The sequence below is a fragment of the Podarcis liolepis genome, assembly GCF_965112155.1.
Source record: "Podarcis liolepis genome assembly, chromosome: 7".
In the NCBI taxonomy this organism is placed as follows: Eukaryota; Metazoa; Chordata; class Lepidosauria; order Squamata; family Lacertidae; genus Podarcis; species Podarcis liolepis.
In genome coordinates, this window is record NC_139561.1 from 90,829,575 (window position 1) to 90,847,689 (window position 18,115).

An 18,115-nucleotide genomic window follows, 5' to 3' on the forward strand; every position below is an offset into this window, starting at 1 on the left:
TATTTATCTACTTGCACTTTGAGGTGCTTTCAAACTGCTAGGTTGGCAGGAGCAGGGACTGAGCAACGGGAGCTCACCCCATCACGGGGATTCGAACCGCCAACCTTCTGATCGGCAAGTCCTAGGCTCTGTGGTTTAATCCACAGTGCCACCCACATCCCATTTGCCTTCACTGTACCCTTTCTTTAAAAAGGTAAAGGACCCCTGACAGTTAAGTCCAGTCGCAGACGACTCTGGGGTTGCGGCACTCATCATAGAATCATAGAGTAGGGTCCCAGGGGTCATCTAGCCCAACCCCCTGCAATGCTTACGAAAAAAATACCTTTTTTAAAAAAAAACCAGCACGAGAGACTCCTTTTGGGAGGAGGCAAGGCTCTGGGGGCCATAATTCACTTTATTAACTCCTTCCACTAGGACTCAGGTGTCACGAGTGTCCCGGCTGCCCCGCCCCACCCCAGGCGGCCCTCCGCCCTCCTTCGCAAGAGAAGGGAGGGCGCCTAGGGATAGGGCAGTGGGTGGCCGGGAGTGGCAGGGTTGGGGTCACCCCCCCGGAGTCCAAGCCCCAGTCCACGCGGGGTCAGCAGGACGGCGGCCGCGGGAAACCTCTCACTTCTGCGCAGGGACCATGTCGTCGATGGCCTGGCCCTTCTCCAGTTTCTTCTCCATCTCCACCATCAGCTTCACGCCGTCCACCACCAGCTGCACCTGTTCCACCTCGGAGGAGCCCAGGCGGTCAGCGTTGGAGATGTCGAAAACGGCGCCCACGGCCTCTGTGTCCACACCACCTGCGGGTTTTGGGGGGGTGGGGGGAGAGTCGTCGTTACTTGGATCGCCTCCTCCAGACCATCTGGAAACTGGAAGTGGGTTGCAGAGCCCATAGGGCGCATTTCGTTTTGCAACTTTCAGTTGCCAAGAACTGCTTGTAAGTTGGAACAAGCGACTCGGCCATTTGAAATACTGTATTTTTTGCTCTACGAGACTCACTGTTTCCCTCCTAAAAAGTAAGGGGAAATGTGTGTGCGTCTTATGGAGCGAATGCAGGCTGCGCAGCTATCCCAGAAGCCAGAACAGCAAGAGGGATTGCTGCTTTCACTGCGCAGCGATCCCTCTTGCTGTTCTGGCTTCTAAGATTCAGAATATTTTTTTTCTTCTTTTCCTCCTCCAAAAACTAGGTGCTTCTTGTGGTCTGGTGCATCTTATAGAGCGAAAAATATGGTATATTTTGCTTAAATGAATAGGATTTAGTTTTTGGTCGGTAAGCAGAATGCGTGTGTGCAATGACGCAGCGGTCGTTGCTTGCCGTTGCACTATATATTAACATTTTTTATTAGTATTTAGCATTAGGCGACATTTTCAGAAGGTAAAGCGAAAAGAATTTGGCTTACTAGTTTATGCGATTTGTCGTTAAACCATAGGCTTGCCTAGCTAAATGGTGCCTGCGCTGCCACAGAAATAATAGCTGGTCGGAATTCCTCACGCCCCAAAATGTGTTTTTAAAGACTGCTCGCTGGATAATTCAGGTTCACCCCCTAAAACTGCACACCCTACTGAGCCAGGAATCCATTTTGTAGAATCGTAGGGTTAGAAGGGACCCCTAAGGGTCATCTAGTTCAACCCCTTGCAATGCAGGCATCACAGCTAAAGAATCCCTGAGATATAGCCACCCAACGAAGGAGAGTCCATCACCTTCAGAGGAAGTCCATTCCACTTGCCCATGGACCTCTTTTGTATCATGTTGCTAAGTTTCCCCAAGGGCGCAATGCACACAAATGGGCCTAGGACCCTCGTACCTACGGGACCGCCTCTCCCGATATGCCCCACGGAGGACCTTAAGGTCCATAAATAGCAACACCCTAGATGTCCTGGGCCCTAAGGAAGTCAGATTAGCCTCAACCAGAGCCAGGGCCTTCTCAGTGATGGCTCCAATCTGGTGGAACGCTCTGTCTCCTGAAACCAGGGCCCTGCGGGATCTGATTTCTTTCCGCAGGGCCTGCAAGACAGAGTTGTTCCGCCTGGCCTTTGGCTTGGAATCAACTTGATTGCCTTCCCCTCTTTCTTTTTTCTTTCTCCTTCTGTGATGGAACTCCTATTTGGGGACTTCCCTGGCTTTTTTCTGGCCCACGTAGGACCAGTCTGGATAGTTGGCCTTGGTGAAGACTTGAGGTTTTCATCCCCAAAAAAGTTTTTGATTTGAGTTTCTACGGAAATGAGGCTGCATTTTAACGTTGTATTTTAATCAGTTGTTTTTATACCTGGTGTTAGCTGCCCTGAGCCCGGTCTTGGCTAGGGAGGGCGGGGTATAAATAAAAATAAATAAAAATGTATACCCACAGTTTTGGGAGGCAGGTCGTGGAAGATATTTAAAAATAAGCATCTGCCCGGGTTATTTTTTCCTTGTAGTGTGGATTTCATAAAATCGTAAGGACCCCCAAGGCTCGTCGAGCTCAAAACCCTTGCAATTCAGTTTTAGCAAAGCATCCCTGAGTGTTGGCCATCTAAACTCCGCTCATAAACTTTCAAGGAAGGAGGGAGACTACTTGAAGAAATCTCCTTCCTGGTCATCCAGAATCTATCGCTTCGGGCCCTGCTGGCTCCCTCCTTGATGCAATAATAATAATAATAATAATTTATTATTTGTACCCCGCCCATCTGGCTGGGTTTCCCCAGCCACTCTGGGCGGCTTCCACAGAGACCAAAAATACACTAAAATGTCACACATTAAAAACTTCCCTGAACAGGGCTGCCTTCAGATGTCTTCTAAATGTCAAGATAGTTGTTTATCGCTTTGACATCTGGTGGGAGGGAGTTCCACAGGGCAGGAGCCACTACCAAGAAGGCCCTCTGCCTGGTTCCCTGTAACTTGGCTTCTCGCAGTGAGGGAACTGCCAGAAGGCCCTCGGAGCTGGACCTCAGTGTCCGGGCAGAACGATGGGGGTGGAGATGCTCCTTCAGGCCTACTGGGCCTTTGAGGCCGTTTAGGGCTTTAAAGACCAGCACCAACACTTTGAATTGTGCTTGGAAACATACTGGGAGCCAATATAGTGTTATGCGGTCTCAGCCAAATAAGTCACCAGTCTAGCTGCCGCATTCTGGATTAATTGCAGTTTCCAATTCAAAGGTAGCCCCACGTAGAGCGCATTGCAGTAGTCCAAGTGGGAGATAACCAGAGCATGCACCACTCTGGTGAGACAGTCTGCGGGCAGGGAGGGTCTCATCCTGCGTAGCAGATGGAGCTGGGAGACAGCTGCCCTGGACACAGAATGCAACAGCCCTTCAGATATTTGAAGAGGGTCATTGTATCAGCTCTTGGCCATCTCTTCTCCAGTCTAAAAATACCCAGCTCCCTTAGGCATCCCTCATAAGGACTGGATTCCAGACCAAAGATTTATCTCTGCAAAGAAGCGCATTCCCCAGCCCCTTCCCCTCACCCCTCTGCCTAATTCAACATTGCAGTCATTGAACTGTAAAGCTGGAGGGGGACACCCAGAGGTCATCTACTCCAACCCCCTGCAACGCAGCAACCGCCAGTCAATTGCCTGGCACGAGATGGGCGAGGAGAGCCACAAATAACAGCACGAGCCTAACCCTGTCTACTCAGAATGAATCCCCGCCCCCCAGGGGCTCGCTCCCAGATAAGTGGGGCCAAGGGAGCGATTAAAAATAAATTCAAATCCCTAGTCCCTTTGAGGTGGCTCCAGCTTGTCATATTTCCATCGTGGGAATAAGGATGGAAATCCCCTCCTGCCCTCTCACCTGTGCCACGTTTCTGCAGGCGGAGACGTGTGAGGATTTCCTCAAACTTGGCATGCTTGCTGAGATGGGGCAGTTTGACGTGGACTCCCCCACGCAGCCCAGTGCCCAGGTTAGAGGGGCAGGTCAGGATATAGCCCAAGTGCTCGTTCCAGCTGAAGGGGTGGCCAGCTTTCTTGAAGATCTCCTCAATCTTCCCCAAGAAAAAGGAAAAGATGAGCAGGATGAGAGATAATAATAATAGTAGTAATAATAATAATAATAATAATAATAATAATAATAATAATAATAATAATTTATGATTTATACCCCGCCCATCTGGCTGAGTTTCCCCAGCCACTCTGGGCAGCTTCCAATTGAGTGTTAAAAACAATACAGCATTTCTGTAAATATTAAAAACGTCCCTAAACGTCCCTAAAAACGTCCCCCAGAGGTCCTCTAGTCTAACCCCCTGCGATGCGGGAATCATGCATCACATGATACTCCTCTGCCTGCCAGGGACTTTCTCTCTGGGCTACCGTTCTCTGCCAGCCCAAAACCCCACAGCTCTCCCCACATGGCCTCTGAGACAGCCAGGTGCCTCTCTCCCCCCCTTCAAAGCAGCCCCTCTGCAAAGCTCACCTTCTGCAGCCCGACGCAGAAGCGCCGGAAGACCTCCTTCATGTTGCCGCCCTTCTGCATGGAGATGACGCGCAGGTGGTCCTCCTCGTTCACCCAGACCAGGAAGGTTTTGTTGTCATTGTGCCTGGGGGGGGGGGCAGAGGGGAGAGTGTGAACGCCGCAGGCCTGAGCGCCTCAAACCTCACGAGTGCATTGGAGGTACTGTGACAGCACAAAAGGGCATTGAAGCGCTCCAGGAATGTAATTATTATCATTTACACATAACACCGGTCCTGAGAGATCTGCATTGGCTCCCAGTATGTTTCCGAGCACAATTCAAAGTGTTGGTGCTGACCTTTCAAGCCCTAAACGGCCTCGGCCCAGTATACCTGAAGGAGCGTCTCCACCCCCATCGTTCAGCCCGGATGCTGAGATCCAGCTCCAAGGGCCTTCTGGTGGTTCCCTCATTGGGAGAACTGAGGTTACAGGGAACCAGGCAGAGGGCCTTCTCAGTAGTGGCACCCGCCCTGTGGAACACCCTCCCTTCAGATGTGAAGGAAATAAGCAGCTATCTTCTCTTTAAAAGACATCTGAAGGCAGCCCTGTTTAGGGAAGTTTTTAATACAGTATTTAATGCTGTATTGTTTTTAACACTCGATTGGGAGCCGCCCAGAGTGGCTGGGAAAACTCAGCCAGATGGGCGGGGTATAAATAATAAATTATTATTATTATTATTATTATTATTATTATTATTATTATTATTATTAATTAGCATCTTTATCATGATCATTTCTAGCCAACCTTTCTACCAGGGTGTTCAAGGCAACTTTCAGCAGAAGCTAGAAACCATACAGTACGAATTCATTTTGCACAGGGGGTATGTTGTAGGATGGTGTATATATGCAAAAAGGCACATAGCCGAACCATCCCCATCCTTACTTCGCAAGCAAGGCGAATCTGGGATGCTCTCGCGAGATCTCGTGGGCCCTCCAAATTCCCACCAGAGCAAGGCTTTGAAGCTCTTCCCATGTCAGGAAAACCTGGTGCAAAAGGGGCTTTTAAGCTCACGGTCTTCCATGCAATTAATCTGCAAGATTTCAACCAGTGTAAGGTTGAAACTGCATAAGATAATTGCACACATGACGTGATCGGGCGGTACAATGCAGATACGCACTGCAACGCTTTCAAAAAAGGGGGAGGACACGTAGAACAGGGAGCAAAATGTTTGTATCGTTTGCAGAAAAAACGTATCTATGCTATATTTTTGCCAGCCGCACAATGCAGTTTGGGTGGCCCCTGCTCCCTTAAACATTTTGCAAGCTGCGAGGGAAGGGCGTGAGAGGTTGGGTGGAGCTGGACATGCCCAGAGTGACTGGGGCAAACCAGTCAGATGGACAGGGTGTAAACAATAAAATTGTTCTTGTTGTTGTCACTGAATGAAAAAGGTAAAGAAACCCTGACAGTTAAGTCCAGTTGCGAACGACTCTGGGGTTGTGGCTCTCATCTCACTTTATTGGCCGAGGGAGCCGGTGTACAGCTTCCGGGTCATGTGGCCAGCATGACTAAGCTGCTTCTGGCAAACCAGAGCAGCGCACGGAAACGCCGTTTACCTTCCTGCTGGAGCAGTACCTATTTATCTACTTGTACTTCGTGCTTTCGAACTGCTAGGTTGGCAGGAGCAGGGACCGAGCAACAGGAGCTCACCCCATCGCAGGGATTCAAACCGCCAACCTGCTGATTGGCATGCCCTAGGCTCTGTGGTTTAACCCACAGCGCCACCCGCGTCCCTCTGTCACTGAACAGGATGTCCCTATTTTCATCAGAAAAACGTGGCGGGGTATCAATGTGTTGCTGCTTACCAGATGCCTCTGGCATCGGGCCAGTCCCGGGCCATGCCTGAGGCGAGCAGGAGAGGAGAGACGGGCTTGTCAAAGAGGAAGTGGTCGTCAATGAGCTGCTGCTGTTCTGCGTCGGTCATGTTCTTCAGAGGGTAGTACTTGCCCTTGAACTCTCCGGTCAAGCTGTTCAAGGCTGTGCAATAGGGGGAAAGGCAGGGAGGTGAGGTGGGGAGAGACACCAAGTGGAGGAGGCCACGCCTAGGCGCTGACCATTTCGTAGAACCATAGAGTTGCAGAATTGGGAGGGACCCCCAAAGGTCATCTAGCCCAACCCGCTGCGATGGAGGACCATTTGGACACAGCCTGCATGGCCCGCTATGGTGCATGGGAGTGTGGACCAAAGAGGCCTTACAGCAGTTGCTGTCTGGATGTGTGGCTCGCTATTTCATCCTGTGACACCCACACATTTTGGTGGTGGCGCTTATTTACCGTTTTGCTCCCCCCCCCCAAGGTTCTACACTCAGGTAGGAATATAAGATGGGGGACGCCTGGCTTGCCAGCAGTACATGTGGAAAGCATCTATGGGACTTTGTGGACCACAAGCCAAACATGAGTTGACTGTGTGATGCAGCAGCAAAAAAGGCTAACGCTAGACATCACCTAGCCTACAAAGGTCTGTATAGTTCAAGCTCTGGTTTTCCCAGTAGTGATGTATGGACCATAAAGAAGGCTGATCGCCGGAGAATGGATGCTTTTGAATTCTGGTGCTGGAGGAGACTCTTGTGAGTCCCTTGGACTGCAAGAAGATCAAACCTCTCCATTCTGAAGGAAATCAGCCCTGAGTGCTCCCTGGAAGGACAGATCCTGAAGCTGAGGCTCCAAGACTTTGGCCCCCTCAGGAGAAGAGAAGACTCCCTGGAAAAGACCCTGATGTTGGGAAAGATGGAGGGCACAAGGAGAAAGGGACGATAGAGGACAAGATGGTGGGACAGTGTTCTCGAAGCTACCAGTGTGAGTTTGACCAACTGCGGGAGGCAGTGGAAGACAGGAGTGCCTGGTGTGCTCTGGTCCAGGGGGTCACGAAGAGGCGGACACGACTAAATGACTAAACAACAACAACAATGAAAGCGAGGAGTGAGAGGAGTTGACCATCGGCTGCCCCATCCCGCCTAAGTTGGCTTGTCCTGTCAGGAGTTGTTCCCAGCCCAGATGCCGGCCAAGGCCAGAAGGTGCAGAAAGTGATGGTGCAGATACCTACAGATGCCTACAGAATAGGTCTAGAATTCAGGTGTGGCTGTATGAACAGGTGAATGTGAGGCTAGAAGGCGATATTATTGGATTTGATGAATATATGAACTTGGTTCTGGATGATGCTGAGGAGATTCACTCCAAGACAAAATCAAGGAAACAGCTGAGTCGAATCATGTTAAAAGGAGACAATATTACTCTTCTACAGAGTGTTTCTGACTAGAAATAGCTATTGAGTCTGTTTTGCTTATTATTTTAATCTTTAAACCTATAGAAGAAAATACGCAGTGGTTTCATTGTATCACTCCCAATTCTACCGTTGGTATCTGAAGAGCGAAGAATGAAGCCAGTTACTTAATTTGTGCTTGCATAATTTTCAATAACTTTTCTACATTGGTGTTGAATTGTAGTTCTTTATAAATAAAACTTTTTGTTAGTAAAAAAACAAAAAAAACCCACCAAGGTCTTAATATGCTCCCCATATTGCCAAATAAAAGCATATTTCGTCTATCTGTGTACGTACACAGCACATTCTGAATAGGGGGCGTCTCTCCCAACTTTGAATTTTGGGTGTGCTTTGTAGCTGAGGGCATTTTCCCTCATTCTTTTGATTTGGGTCATATGTCAAATTTGAAGCTTCATGAACTGACATCTGTTAAAGACTGGATGCCATTGCCTGCTATTTACTAAACACACAAGTAAACATCATCAGACCTTTGCCAAATACCTCATGCCATTGCATGTCAGCTCTCAAACAATTCAGAGACTGAAATCAAATGCTGCCCAGAGTCAGCAGATATTTGGCAAACGTCTGATGGATTTTCATCCCGAAAGAGATCCTGAGCAGATTGTTCCCTCTTGATTCCAAAGGCTGCAAAAAGCCCTCTTTAACTGCACTTCAAACTTAGAATTTCTTCTTCTTGTAATCTAGTTTGGCCCTGCAAAGGCTTTTCAAAAAAGACACCCTAAACCTACAGTTCCCAGGCCTCCTTAGGAAGAAGGAATGAATTAAATTAGTGTGAATAGTGCAGAAATGGCCCAAAATTAGGGGGAATGCACTGATCTTTCAAAGAGAGAGCCCTTAAGACATTCCCAGTTCCTCTTGTCACCTTAAGAACATAAGGAAAGCTGGCTGGATCAAGCGAAGGGAGTTCAAATACGCCAGCATCCTGTTTCCCCCCACAGGAAACCTACCAGCAGGATTCGAACACAAGAGCACGCTTCCCTCTTGCGGTTTCCAGCCACTGGTATTCAGGAGCCCAGCTGCCTCCAGCTGTGGGGCCCAGAGCCCAGCCATCGTGGCTAACAGCCCTCTCCTTCTCCCTGAATTTGCCTAATTATATTTTGAAGCCATCCTGTGGCAGGGAGTTCCGCAGTTCAACTCTTGCGCTACCCAAAGAAGGAATCTGTTTTGCCCGACGCGATTCTTCCAGCCTTACCAGTGATGGAGAGGTTCTCAACAGCCCGGCGCTCTCCGCGGCTGCAGTGGGGGGGCAGGGTGTACCCCTTGATGCTGCGCCCAGTCCTCACGCGGCTGCTGAGGACATAGTTGGGGTCCAGGTCATCTCCACCCTGTGGGGAACAGAGAGGCAGAGGCCTGCCGTGAGTTGGCCAGGCAAGCCCCTGACACACTTCCCTTTCTCACAAGCACGGGGCCCATCAAGTTTTGGTGGCCATCCCTGCCTCTTGTGGGAGGGAGTTCCACAGGCTAACTTGGCCTCTGTCCTTCTTTTTATCTGTCCTGAATCCAGGTTGATAGTTGTCGCTGCCTCCTGTGCAGGTGAGTTCCCTTGTTCAGGGAACCAGGCCCTGGGGGGGTTAAAATTTGCATGTCCAAAGCATGGGCGCCCCTATAGAACTACGGCTCAGCCCTCCAGCCCCTCAGCCCTGGCCAGTCCTGGTTCCTACCTTCAGGTTCTCGTGGTTCAGGTCAGTCTTATGCTTGTCAGTTGGCTTGTAGCCGCCATGACGGTCCCGGATGACAGGGTCAAAGAGTCCGCTGAATACGGTATAGCTCTCTTCATCACCAGCCACACAGCCCACGGTCATGATGTAGGGGTGGCCTGTGTGTGAACGAGGGAGGAGGCGTTAGATTAGGAGAAGGGCCTGAAGCAGCGTTCTTCATTGATGGCCATCTGCCAGGGATTATTTTAGCTGTGATTCTCTCGTTGCAGGAGGCTGGAGTACATGACCCTGGGGGGGGGGAGTCCCTTCAAACTTTACAATTCTATAATTCATAAATAATATGATCAGGGACATTGCCCTGCCCCTTAAAAAACGGATGACTCCCAGAGGCCTGTGGGAATGGGATTAGAGTGTTCAAAGTGGGAGATTGGCAGGTATGACCAGTGGGGTGCTCTCTTTGGCAAGCCTTGTTGAAAAGGAACAGGCGCTGCACGTGAGATCTCACTCTGCAGGGTCAGGGAATCATAGAATTGTAGGCTCCTGTGTTAAGAGCTCCAGCTCATTTTGCTTATTTCCCATGCTCTGGGCATTAGTATAGAGACAACCAAAACCACAAGTATTTCCCTCCAGTGTCTTTTCCATGCTATGATGCAATTGTTTTCATAACTTTGTTTTCTTTGTTGTAAGCCGCTTTGAGCATGATTTTTGCTGTGTGTGTGTTTGTGGAAAAATTGCATACAAATGAATGAATGAAGCCTGGTCTCTGCTGGAGACATGCAGAACTATACACAGGGTTTTATGTGTATCCCCCACAAATTGAACCCAGCAAGGGGGCCTGGCTATTTAATCCAGGAGTGGTCAGCTGGTAGCCTCCAAAGAAACCACTTCCTGTTGTTGGCTGGAAGTCACCACTCCCAGTAACATTTGCAACTTGCAAGAGGTTTGTTTGGGCTTTTGTATGTAATATGTGGGCCCTTGTATTCATACTACAGCTGGGGACCTGATTTGATAAATTGTTATGGTTTAATCTTTTCTCAAGGGACGCGGGTGGCGCTGTGGGTTAAACCACAGAGCCTAGGACTTGCCAATCAGAAGGTCGGCAGTTCAAATCCCCACGACGGGGTGAGCTCCCGTTGCTCGGTCCCTGCTCCTGCCAACCTAGCAGTTCGAAAGCACAACAAAGTGCAAGTAGATAAATAGGCACCGCTCTGGCAGGAAGGTAAATGGCGTTTCTGTGCGCTGCTCTGGTTCGCCAGAAGCGGCTTAGTCATGCTGGCCACATGACCTGGAAGCTGTACACCGGCTCCCTCGGCCAAGAAAGCGAGATGAGCGCCGCAACCCCAGAGTCGGTCACGACTGGACCTAATGATCAGGGGTCCCTTTACCTTTAATCTTTTCTCAGTTAGGAACCTAGGAAGCTGTCTTATGTCAAGTCAGACCCACTGGCTCATTGAGCCAAGTGTTCCCAACACTGACTGGCAGCCCAGCTCTCCAGGGTTTCAGAAGGGTGACATTGTCAGGGCCATAGCTGTCAAGCGTCCCTTATTTGGCGGGACAGTCCCTTATCTCAGCGCTGTGTCCCGCTGCTGTCCTTTATTGATGATGTCCCTTAAATTTCCCGGGTTTCAAAGGAAGCAGCTCCTCTCCCTCCCTCCCTGCCGGCCAGGGAGGAGGGAGGCTCCAACTGTGTTGCTCGGCTGTGTTGCTCACCCAATAAGGAGTCTAAGAACGACTGGGGGGTGGAGCTTGCATGCCTTGTGCCGATCAAATCGGCCGCATTGCCTGGGGACTCGCCTTTGCTCAGCGCTTCCCAGCGGAGAGGTGACGGTGGTTTTCCTTGCTGCATCCCCTTTGCCGGGTTGCTGCGCTGTGGGAACCACCGCTTGAGGCTTCGTTTGGCTGCTAGTTGACTAAAATCCCTTATTTTGGCTGCTGGCCCCTTATTTTCGAGGCTGCTGGTCCCTTATTTTCAAATCTGTAAGTTGACAGCTATGGCCAGGGCTTCCAGGCAGATGTTCTGCCACAGGGACCTCCCAATTAAATCTCCACAGGAAAAGGAGTTGTTCTGAATTATAGGTGCTATTCCTCCATTGCAACGGGTGGGACCAGATGACCTTGGGATCCTTTCCAGCTCTGCCCTCCTGCGATTCTCATGCCTTGCTACTCTTTCTAGCTGCTGGGGCTCAAAGTAGGCTGGACTTTGGACTCTTTTGTTTCCTCCCCCCTCCCCGCCCCCCCCCCGGCCTCCACCCCCAGCCCACCCTGCACTGTGTGGCAAATGCATGTAAAATTATGCAAACTGGCCACCAGAGGGAGATGGCAAGCCGGATTGGGGAGAAATTGCATGCCTGGCTTTGGAAGAAGAAGAAGAGGAGTTTGGATTTGATATCCCTCCTTTCACTCCCCTTAAGGAGTCTCAAAGCGGCTAACATTCTCCTTTCCCTTCCTCCCCCACAACAAACACTCTGTGAAGTGAGTGGGGCTGAGAGACTTCAGAGAAGTGTGACTGGCCCAAGGTTACCCAGCAGCTGCATGTGGAGGAGTGGAGACGCGAACCCGGTTCCCCAGATTACGAGTCCACCGCTCTTAACCACTACACCACACTGGGTGACATCTTTGCTTTAGCGTTTGGTTCGTCCAAGAGGGAGCACCTACCTGGGTTGTCCACACCGGTCTGGATGCAGTCGTCCAGGGTGAAGCCGCTGGGAGTCTCCTTGTCACGCAGCTGTTCGTAAAGCTGTTTGGTGAGCACCTTGGCCATGTGGTTGTTGTGTTTGGAGAGGTCAGGGAACTCCTCATCACACTTGTAGTTCAGCTTGTACTTGTTGTGGGTGTTTCCGAAAGGCATGGTGGCGGTTGGCGGGGCGAGTCCTGTGGCAAGAAAGCAGGGCGTTGAGGGCTTTTTAAGTTGCAGGTAGGTGCAATAGGGCTTTATAAAAATTACCGTGTTTTGTGCTCTATAAGACTCACTTTTTCCCTCCTAAAAAGTAAGGGGAAATGTGTGCGCGTCTTATGGAGCGAATGCGGGCTGCGCAGCTATCCCAGAAGCCAGAACATCAAGAGGGATTGCTGCTTTCACTGCGCAGCGATCCCTCTTGCTGTTCTGGCTTGTGAGATTCAGAATGTTTTTTTTTCTTGTTTTCCTTCTCCAAAAACTAGGTGCGTCTTGTGGTCTAGTGCGTCTTATAGAGCGAAAAATACGCTATGTGTGGCATGGAGATAGCAGAGAGAGAGAAGTTTTTCCACCCCGCAAGGTAAAGGTAAAGGGACCCCTGACCATTAGGTCCAGTCGTGGCCGACTCTGGGGTTGCGGCGCTCATCTCACTTTATTGGCTGAGGGAGCCGGCGTACAGCTTCCGGGTCTTGTGGCCAGCATGACTAAGCCTCTTCTGGCGAACCAGAGCAGCGCATGGAAACGCCGTTTACCTTCCCGCCGGAGCGCTACCTATTTATCTACTTGCACTTTGCCGTGCTTTCGAACTGCTAGGTTGGCAGGAGCAGGGACCGAGCAACAGGAGCTCACCCCGTTGCGGGGATTTGAACCACCAGCCTTCTGATCGGCAAGCCCTAGGCTCTGTGGCTTAGACCACAGTGCCATCTGCATCCTCTCTCCATAACACAATGAGACTGAGCGTTGGATGATTTGGGACGGAGGAAAGAAAGTCGTCCTTCGTACAGCACATAGTTAAACTATGGAACTCGCTGCTGAAGGAAACTGCGACAGCCACGAACCTGGATGGCATTAAAAGAGGATGGGGAAAATTCATGGAGGAAGAGATGCCTCTTGATATCTATTAGCCATAACGGTTATTCCACCGTTGGAGGCAGCAGTGCTCCTGAATCCCAGCTGCTGGAAACCACAGGAGGAGAGGAGAGGGCTCTGGGTTCGAATCCTGTTTGCAGGTTCCCCAGAAGAAGCATCTGGGATGCTGGACTTGTTGGGCTGTTGGGCTGAACCAGCAGCCAGGCTCTTCCGAGGTTCTTAATGAGGGGCCTATCCACTTTCTCCACCTCCTTCTTAATTTGCCCAGCCATTTTTCTTGAGATCTGGGAACTTGAAGCGTGCAAAGCACATCGGCAGCCCCTGTGGCAAGGGCCGTTCCATGGGTCAGTGCTTATTCTAGATATGCATTATTAATTATTATTATTATTATTATTATTATTATTTATTCCCCTTCCGCCCAGCCTCTCTGCTGGGGAGTGGAGAGTTCCCAAGGTGGCGAGGAATCCCATTCCCAGCTCTGTGGCCTGTCTGTATGGAACCCATATGGAGAGGTCAAGAGGGGCCCCCCTGGGTGCCAAGTGGGTGGGGAGGTGTGGGGCAGGGGGGCGTGCAGGCTCCAGCACTCCTATCTAGTTGCCGCCGGTGGAGAGCCAGGGATAATTTTAGCCCTCGGCCCCTCGGAAACCGGTTTATTTATAGCCGACTTTCTTGTCCACAAAAGGGCCCCCGATGGCGTGGAGGAACAGTTTGGCTGCCAGCTCAGCTTGCATTCCTGCGGCTACTTTTGCAAAGTGTCAGCGGTCCCCGGATCCAAGTGCCCAGCGAGGAATCCAATCTCCAGGCGGGGTGAGGGGGCGGGGAAAGCACTCTGTATGCAGCAAGGGAGGAGAGAGGGGGAGAGTTTGGCAGGCGCTTGCGGGAGGGCTGGCCAGTGGGCGCATGCCAGGGTCTTCCCGGACCTCCTCTCCAGCTCACAAACAGCAAGGATGCCCGTCTAGGGCACTCAGCAAGGTCATTGCAAGGTTTGGGGGTCACTGGCGCCATTTGGGGCCGTCCGAAAAGAAGGGCAGCTCTAGGAGCCTGGCAACCCCATACTTGGCCATTCTAGGGGGCGAAGCACCGAAGCAGATTGCTGGAGTAGGGGGCCCCTGCTGGCGCCCCAAATTCTCTGGACTGCCACCCACGCTCCCCATCCACTTGATAGATCAAATTCCAGATTTTAAAAAATCTGGCCTGCTTTGTAGGCGACGCACCTGCAGCTGTTGCTGCCCTTTCTCTGTCCTCCCTTCTCCCACCCCACGCGCCCAAATTTGGGAACCAGAGACGGCTGTTACCTGACAGGGAGAATCAAATCCTGCAAAATCCCCAGGGGCTTGGCGTTGCCTTGTCTCACTCCAGCACAACAGGTGACCCGAAAGCCTGGCTCAAGGACCTAGACATATATACCCTGTGCCCCGCTGCCATTGGCCCAACACTGACAAGCAGCCAGCCTCTGATTGGGCATTGCTTCCCTGTCCACGCTTGAAATTTGGGTCGGGAGCTTTCTTCGCCTCTGTCCCCTGATGGAGCACAAGCGTCTCCTGCAGGGCTCTCCTTTCCCACCCAGAGGCAAAGCTCAGCCCCAGGTCCTGCTTCCGAAATTCAGGGCCCCAAAATACGTGAAGCGAGTGGATTGGAGCATGTGCAGAGTGCTCCTTCACAATGTGTCGGGACCAGGAGCTGGCTCTTCGTATGTACCGCATTTTTCGCCCCATAGGACGCACTTTTTCCCCTCCAAAAATGAAGGGGAAATGTGTGTGCGTCCTATGGGGCGAATGCAGGCTTTCGCTGAAGCCTGGAGAGCGAGAGGGGTCGGTGCGCACCGACCCCTCTTGCTCTCCAGGCTTCGGGAAGCTATCCGCAAGCCTTGCAAGCCCGGTGGGAGTTCCCGCAGGCTCACAAGGCTTGCGGGCAGCAGCCTGTAGCCCCGGCGAGTGTCCACAAGCCTTGCGCGCCCGGCAGGAGGTCCCGCCGAGCCCGCGAGGCTTGGGGCGGCAGCCTGTTGCCCGAAGCATGGGGAGCCCTCCAGAGGGTGCCTCGTGCTTCGGGCAGGTGTGCGCAAGGCTTGGGGCAGCAGCCGCGGCGGGGGGGGGGAATAATTTTTTATAATTCATTTCCCCCCCCCCAAAAAAACCGAGGTGCGTCCTATGGGCCGGTGCGCCCTATAGGACGAAAAATACGGTAATTAAAGTGCAAAAGAGAGGTTGCTGGGTCAGGCCCATCTAGTCCTCCAGAATCCTGTTCTCACATAATACCCCTAAGAACCTGGGAATCTGGGTAGACACCCTCTGGAGCTGGAGGTTATGATAATAATAATAATTTAATAATTATTTATTATTTATACCCTGCCCTTCTGGCTGAGTTTCCCCAGCCACTCCGGGCGACTCCCAATCAAGTGTTAAAAACAATACAGCATTAAATATTAAAAACTTCCCTGATCAGGGCTGCCTTCAGATGTCTTTAAAAAGAAGATAGCTGCTTATTTCCTTCACATCTGCTGGGAGGGCGTTCTACAGGGCGGGCGCCACTACCAAGAAGGCCCTCTGTCTGGTTCCCTGTAACCTCACTTCTCGCAGTGAGGGAACCGCCAGAAGGCCCTCGGCGCTGGATCTCAGTGTCCAGGTAGAACAATGGGGGTGGAGACGCTCCTTCAGGTATACTGGACCGAGGCCATTTAGGGCTTTAAAGGTCAGCACCAACACTTTGAATTGTGCTTGGAAACGTACTGGGAGCCAATGCAGATCTCTCAGGACCGGTGTTATGTGGTCTCGGTGGCCGCTCCCAGTCACCAGTCTAGCTGCCGCATTCTGGATTAGTTGCAGTTTCCAGGTCACCTTCAAAGGTAGCCCCACATAGAGCGCATTGCAGTAGTCCAAGCGGGGGATAACCAGAGCATGCACCACTCCGGCAAGACAGTCTGCAGGTAGGTGGGGTCTCAGCCGGCATACCAAATGAAGCTGATAGACAGCTGCCCTGGACACAGAATTGTCCTGCGCCTCCATGGACAGCTGTGAGATTCCACCTAAACATTAGGAAGAACTTCCTGACAGTAAGAGCTGTTCGACAGTGGAATTTGCTGCCTGGGAGTGTGGTGGAGTCTCCTCCTTTGGAGGTCTTTAAGCAGAGGCTTGACAACCATATGTCAGGAGTGCTCTGATTGTGTTTCCTGCTTGGCAGGGGGTTGGACTCGATGGCCCTTGTGGTCTCTTCCAACTCTAGGATTCTATGAGTCCAGAATGACTCCCAGGCTGCGCACCTGGTCCTTCAGGACCAGGGAGTCCCCCACACCCGCCTGCCCCCTGTCCCCCCAAAATAGTACTTCAGTCATGTCAGGATTCAACCTCAATCTGTTAGCCGCCATCCATAAGAACATAGGATGAGCCTGGTTGCTGGATCAGGCCAATGGCCCATGTAGTCCAGCATTCTGTTCTCTCAGGGGCCACCCAGATGCCTGGATCCTCGCGAGCAGGATTCAAGCCCCAAGACCCCTCTCCCTGGGCCAAACCCTGCTGAATCAGACAAATGGATTCATCCTGGCATCCTGCTTCTGCTATCCAGATTCTTCTATGAAGTTCAGAACACGATGGTGACAAGAGCCCACCCATCCCTAGGAACTGGTATTCAGAGCTAGACTGCCTCTGAGCATGCAAAGAGGCCTGCGTCTGATCCTGCACCCTGTTCTCACAGTGGCCGCCAAGATATAAAATCATAGAATCATAGAATCCTAGAGTTGGAAGAGACCACAAGGGCCATCGAGTCTAACCCCCTGCCAAGCAGGAAACACCATCAGAGCACTCCTGACATATGGTTGTCAAGCCTCTGCTGAAAGACCTCCAAAGGAGGAGACTCCACCACACTCCTTGGCAGCAAATTCCACTGTCGAACAGCTCTTACTGTCAGGAAGTTCTTCCTAATGTTTAGGTGGAATCTTCTTTCTTGTAGTTTGGATCCATTGCTCCGTGTCCGCTTCTCTGGAGCAGCAGAAAACAACCTTTCTCCCTCCTCTAGGTGACATCCTTTTATATATTTGAACATGGCTATCATATCACCCCTTAACCTCCTCTTCTCCAGGCTAAACATGCCCAGCTCCCTTAGCCGTTCCTCATAAGGCATCGTTTCCAGGCCTTTGACCATTTTGGTTGCCCTCCTCTGGACACGTTCCAGTTTGTCAGTGTCCTTCTTGAACTGTGGTGCCCAGAACTGGACACAGTACTCCAGGTGAGGTCTGACCAGAGCAGAATTCCAATGGGAAGTCCACCAACGGGGCCTGAGTGGATCTGCGGCCGTCTCCCCACTTCTGAGACCCCTCAGTGGGTATTCAGAGGCGTGCCTTCTCTGAATACAGCCATCCTGCCTAGTAGCCCTTTTCTCCCCCATAAATTGGTCCAATCGTCTTTTAAAGCCATACGCGCTCCTGCAGCAGGGAGTTCCACCGTTTAACTCTGCACTGTGCGATTTCCAACAGTTATGAACAAGTTGAAATGAGGTTGAGTCGAGGATAATTTTTTGTAAAGCGTTTTTTAAAAAGTCTGGCAGTCTTTTATTTTTTACGTAAATGACGTCGAGAACATCCAAAGTGTTCCTGCGAGAGATGCCAGCTCGACTCCTGCCAGTGAGCGCTGGCGGTTGAGGACGAACCTTTGGATCCTGGAAACGGAAGCTGCGAATGCAAAGAACTGGGCAAGTTTTAATTTAAGCCATGGCAGAGTTTCCGTGGCAGGTTGCTACCGTATTTTTCGCTCTATAAGACGCACCAGACCACAAGACGCACCTAGTTTTGGAGGAGAAAAACAAGAAAAAAAATATTCTGAATCTCAGAAGCCAGAACAGCAAGAGGGATTGCTACGCAGTGAAAGCAGCAATCCCTCTTGCTGTTCTGGCTTCTGGGATAGCTGCGCAGCCTGCATTCGCTCCATAAGACGCACACGCATTTCCCCTTACTTTTTAGGAGGGGAAAAAGTGAATCTTATAGAGCAAAAAATGCAGTATCTTACCTCTTTTCCTTCTCCTT

At 51.1% G+C, this 18,115-nt stretch overlaps 1 protein-coding gene and 1 pseudogene across 2 annotated transcripts; one reads left to right on the forward strand and one right to left on the reverse strand.

Moving 5' to 3' along the window:
• Nucleotides 1-355: 355 nt before the first annotated feature.
• CKM (creatine kinase, M-type) lies at nucleotides 356-14,536 on the reverse strand. Its single transcript, XM_083516296.1, has 8 exons — nucleotides 14,400-14,536; nucleotides 11,997-12,212; nucleotides 9,345-9,499; nucleotides 8,876-9,008; nucleotides 6,210-6,381; nucleotides 4,372-4,495; nucleotides 3,754-3,943; nucleotides 356-785 (listed from the first exon to the last, which is right to left on the reverse strand). The coding sequence occupies exons 2-8, from the start codon at nucleotides 12,187-12,189 to the stop codon at nucleotides 607-609; spliced, it is 1,146 nt and encodes a 381-aa protein (XP_083372422.1). The 5' UTR covers nucleotides 12,190-12,212; nucleotides 14,400-14,536; the 3' UTR covers nucleotides 356-606.
• Nucleotides 6,529-8,286, forward strand: LOC310711111 (small nuclear ribonucleoprotein E-like; annotated as a pseudogene). Its single transcript has 2 exons — nucleotides 6,529-6,568; nucleotides 7,380-8,286. The product of its transcript is annotated as a small nuclear ribonucleoprotein E-like (transcript).
• Nucleotides 14,537-18,115: the final 3,579 nt, after the last annotated feature.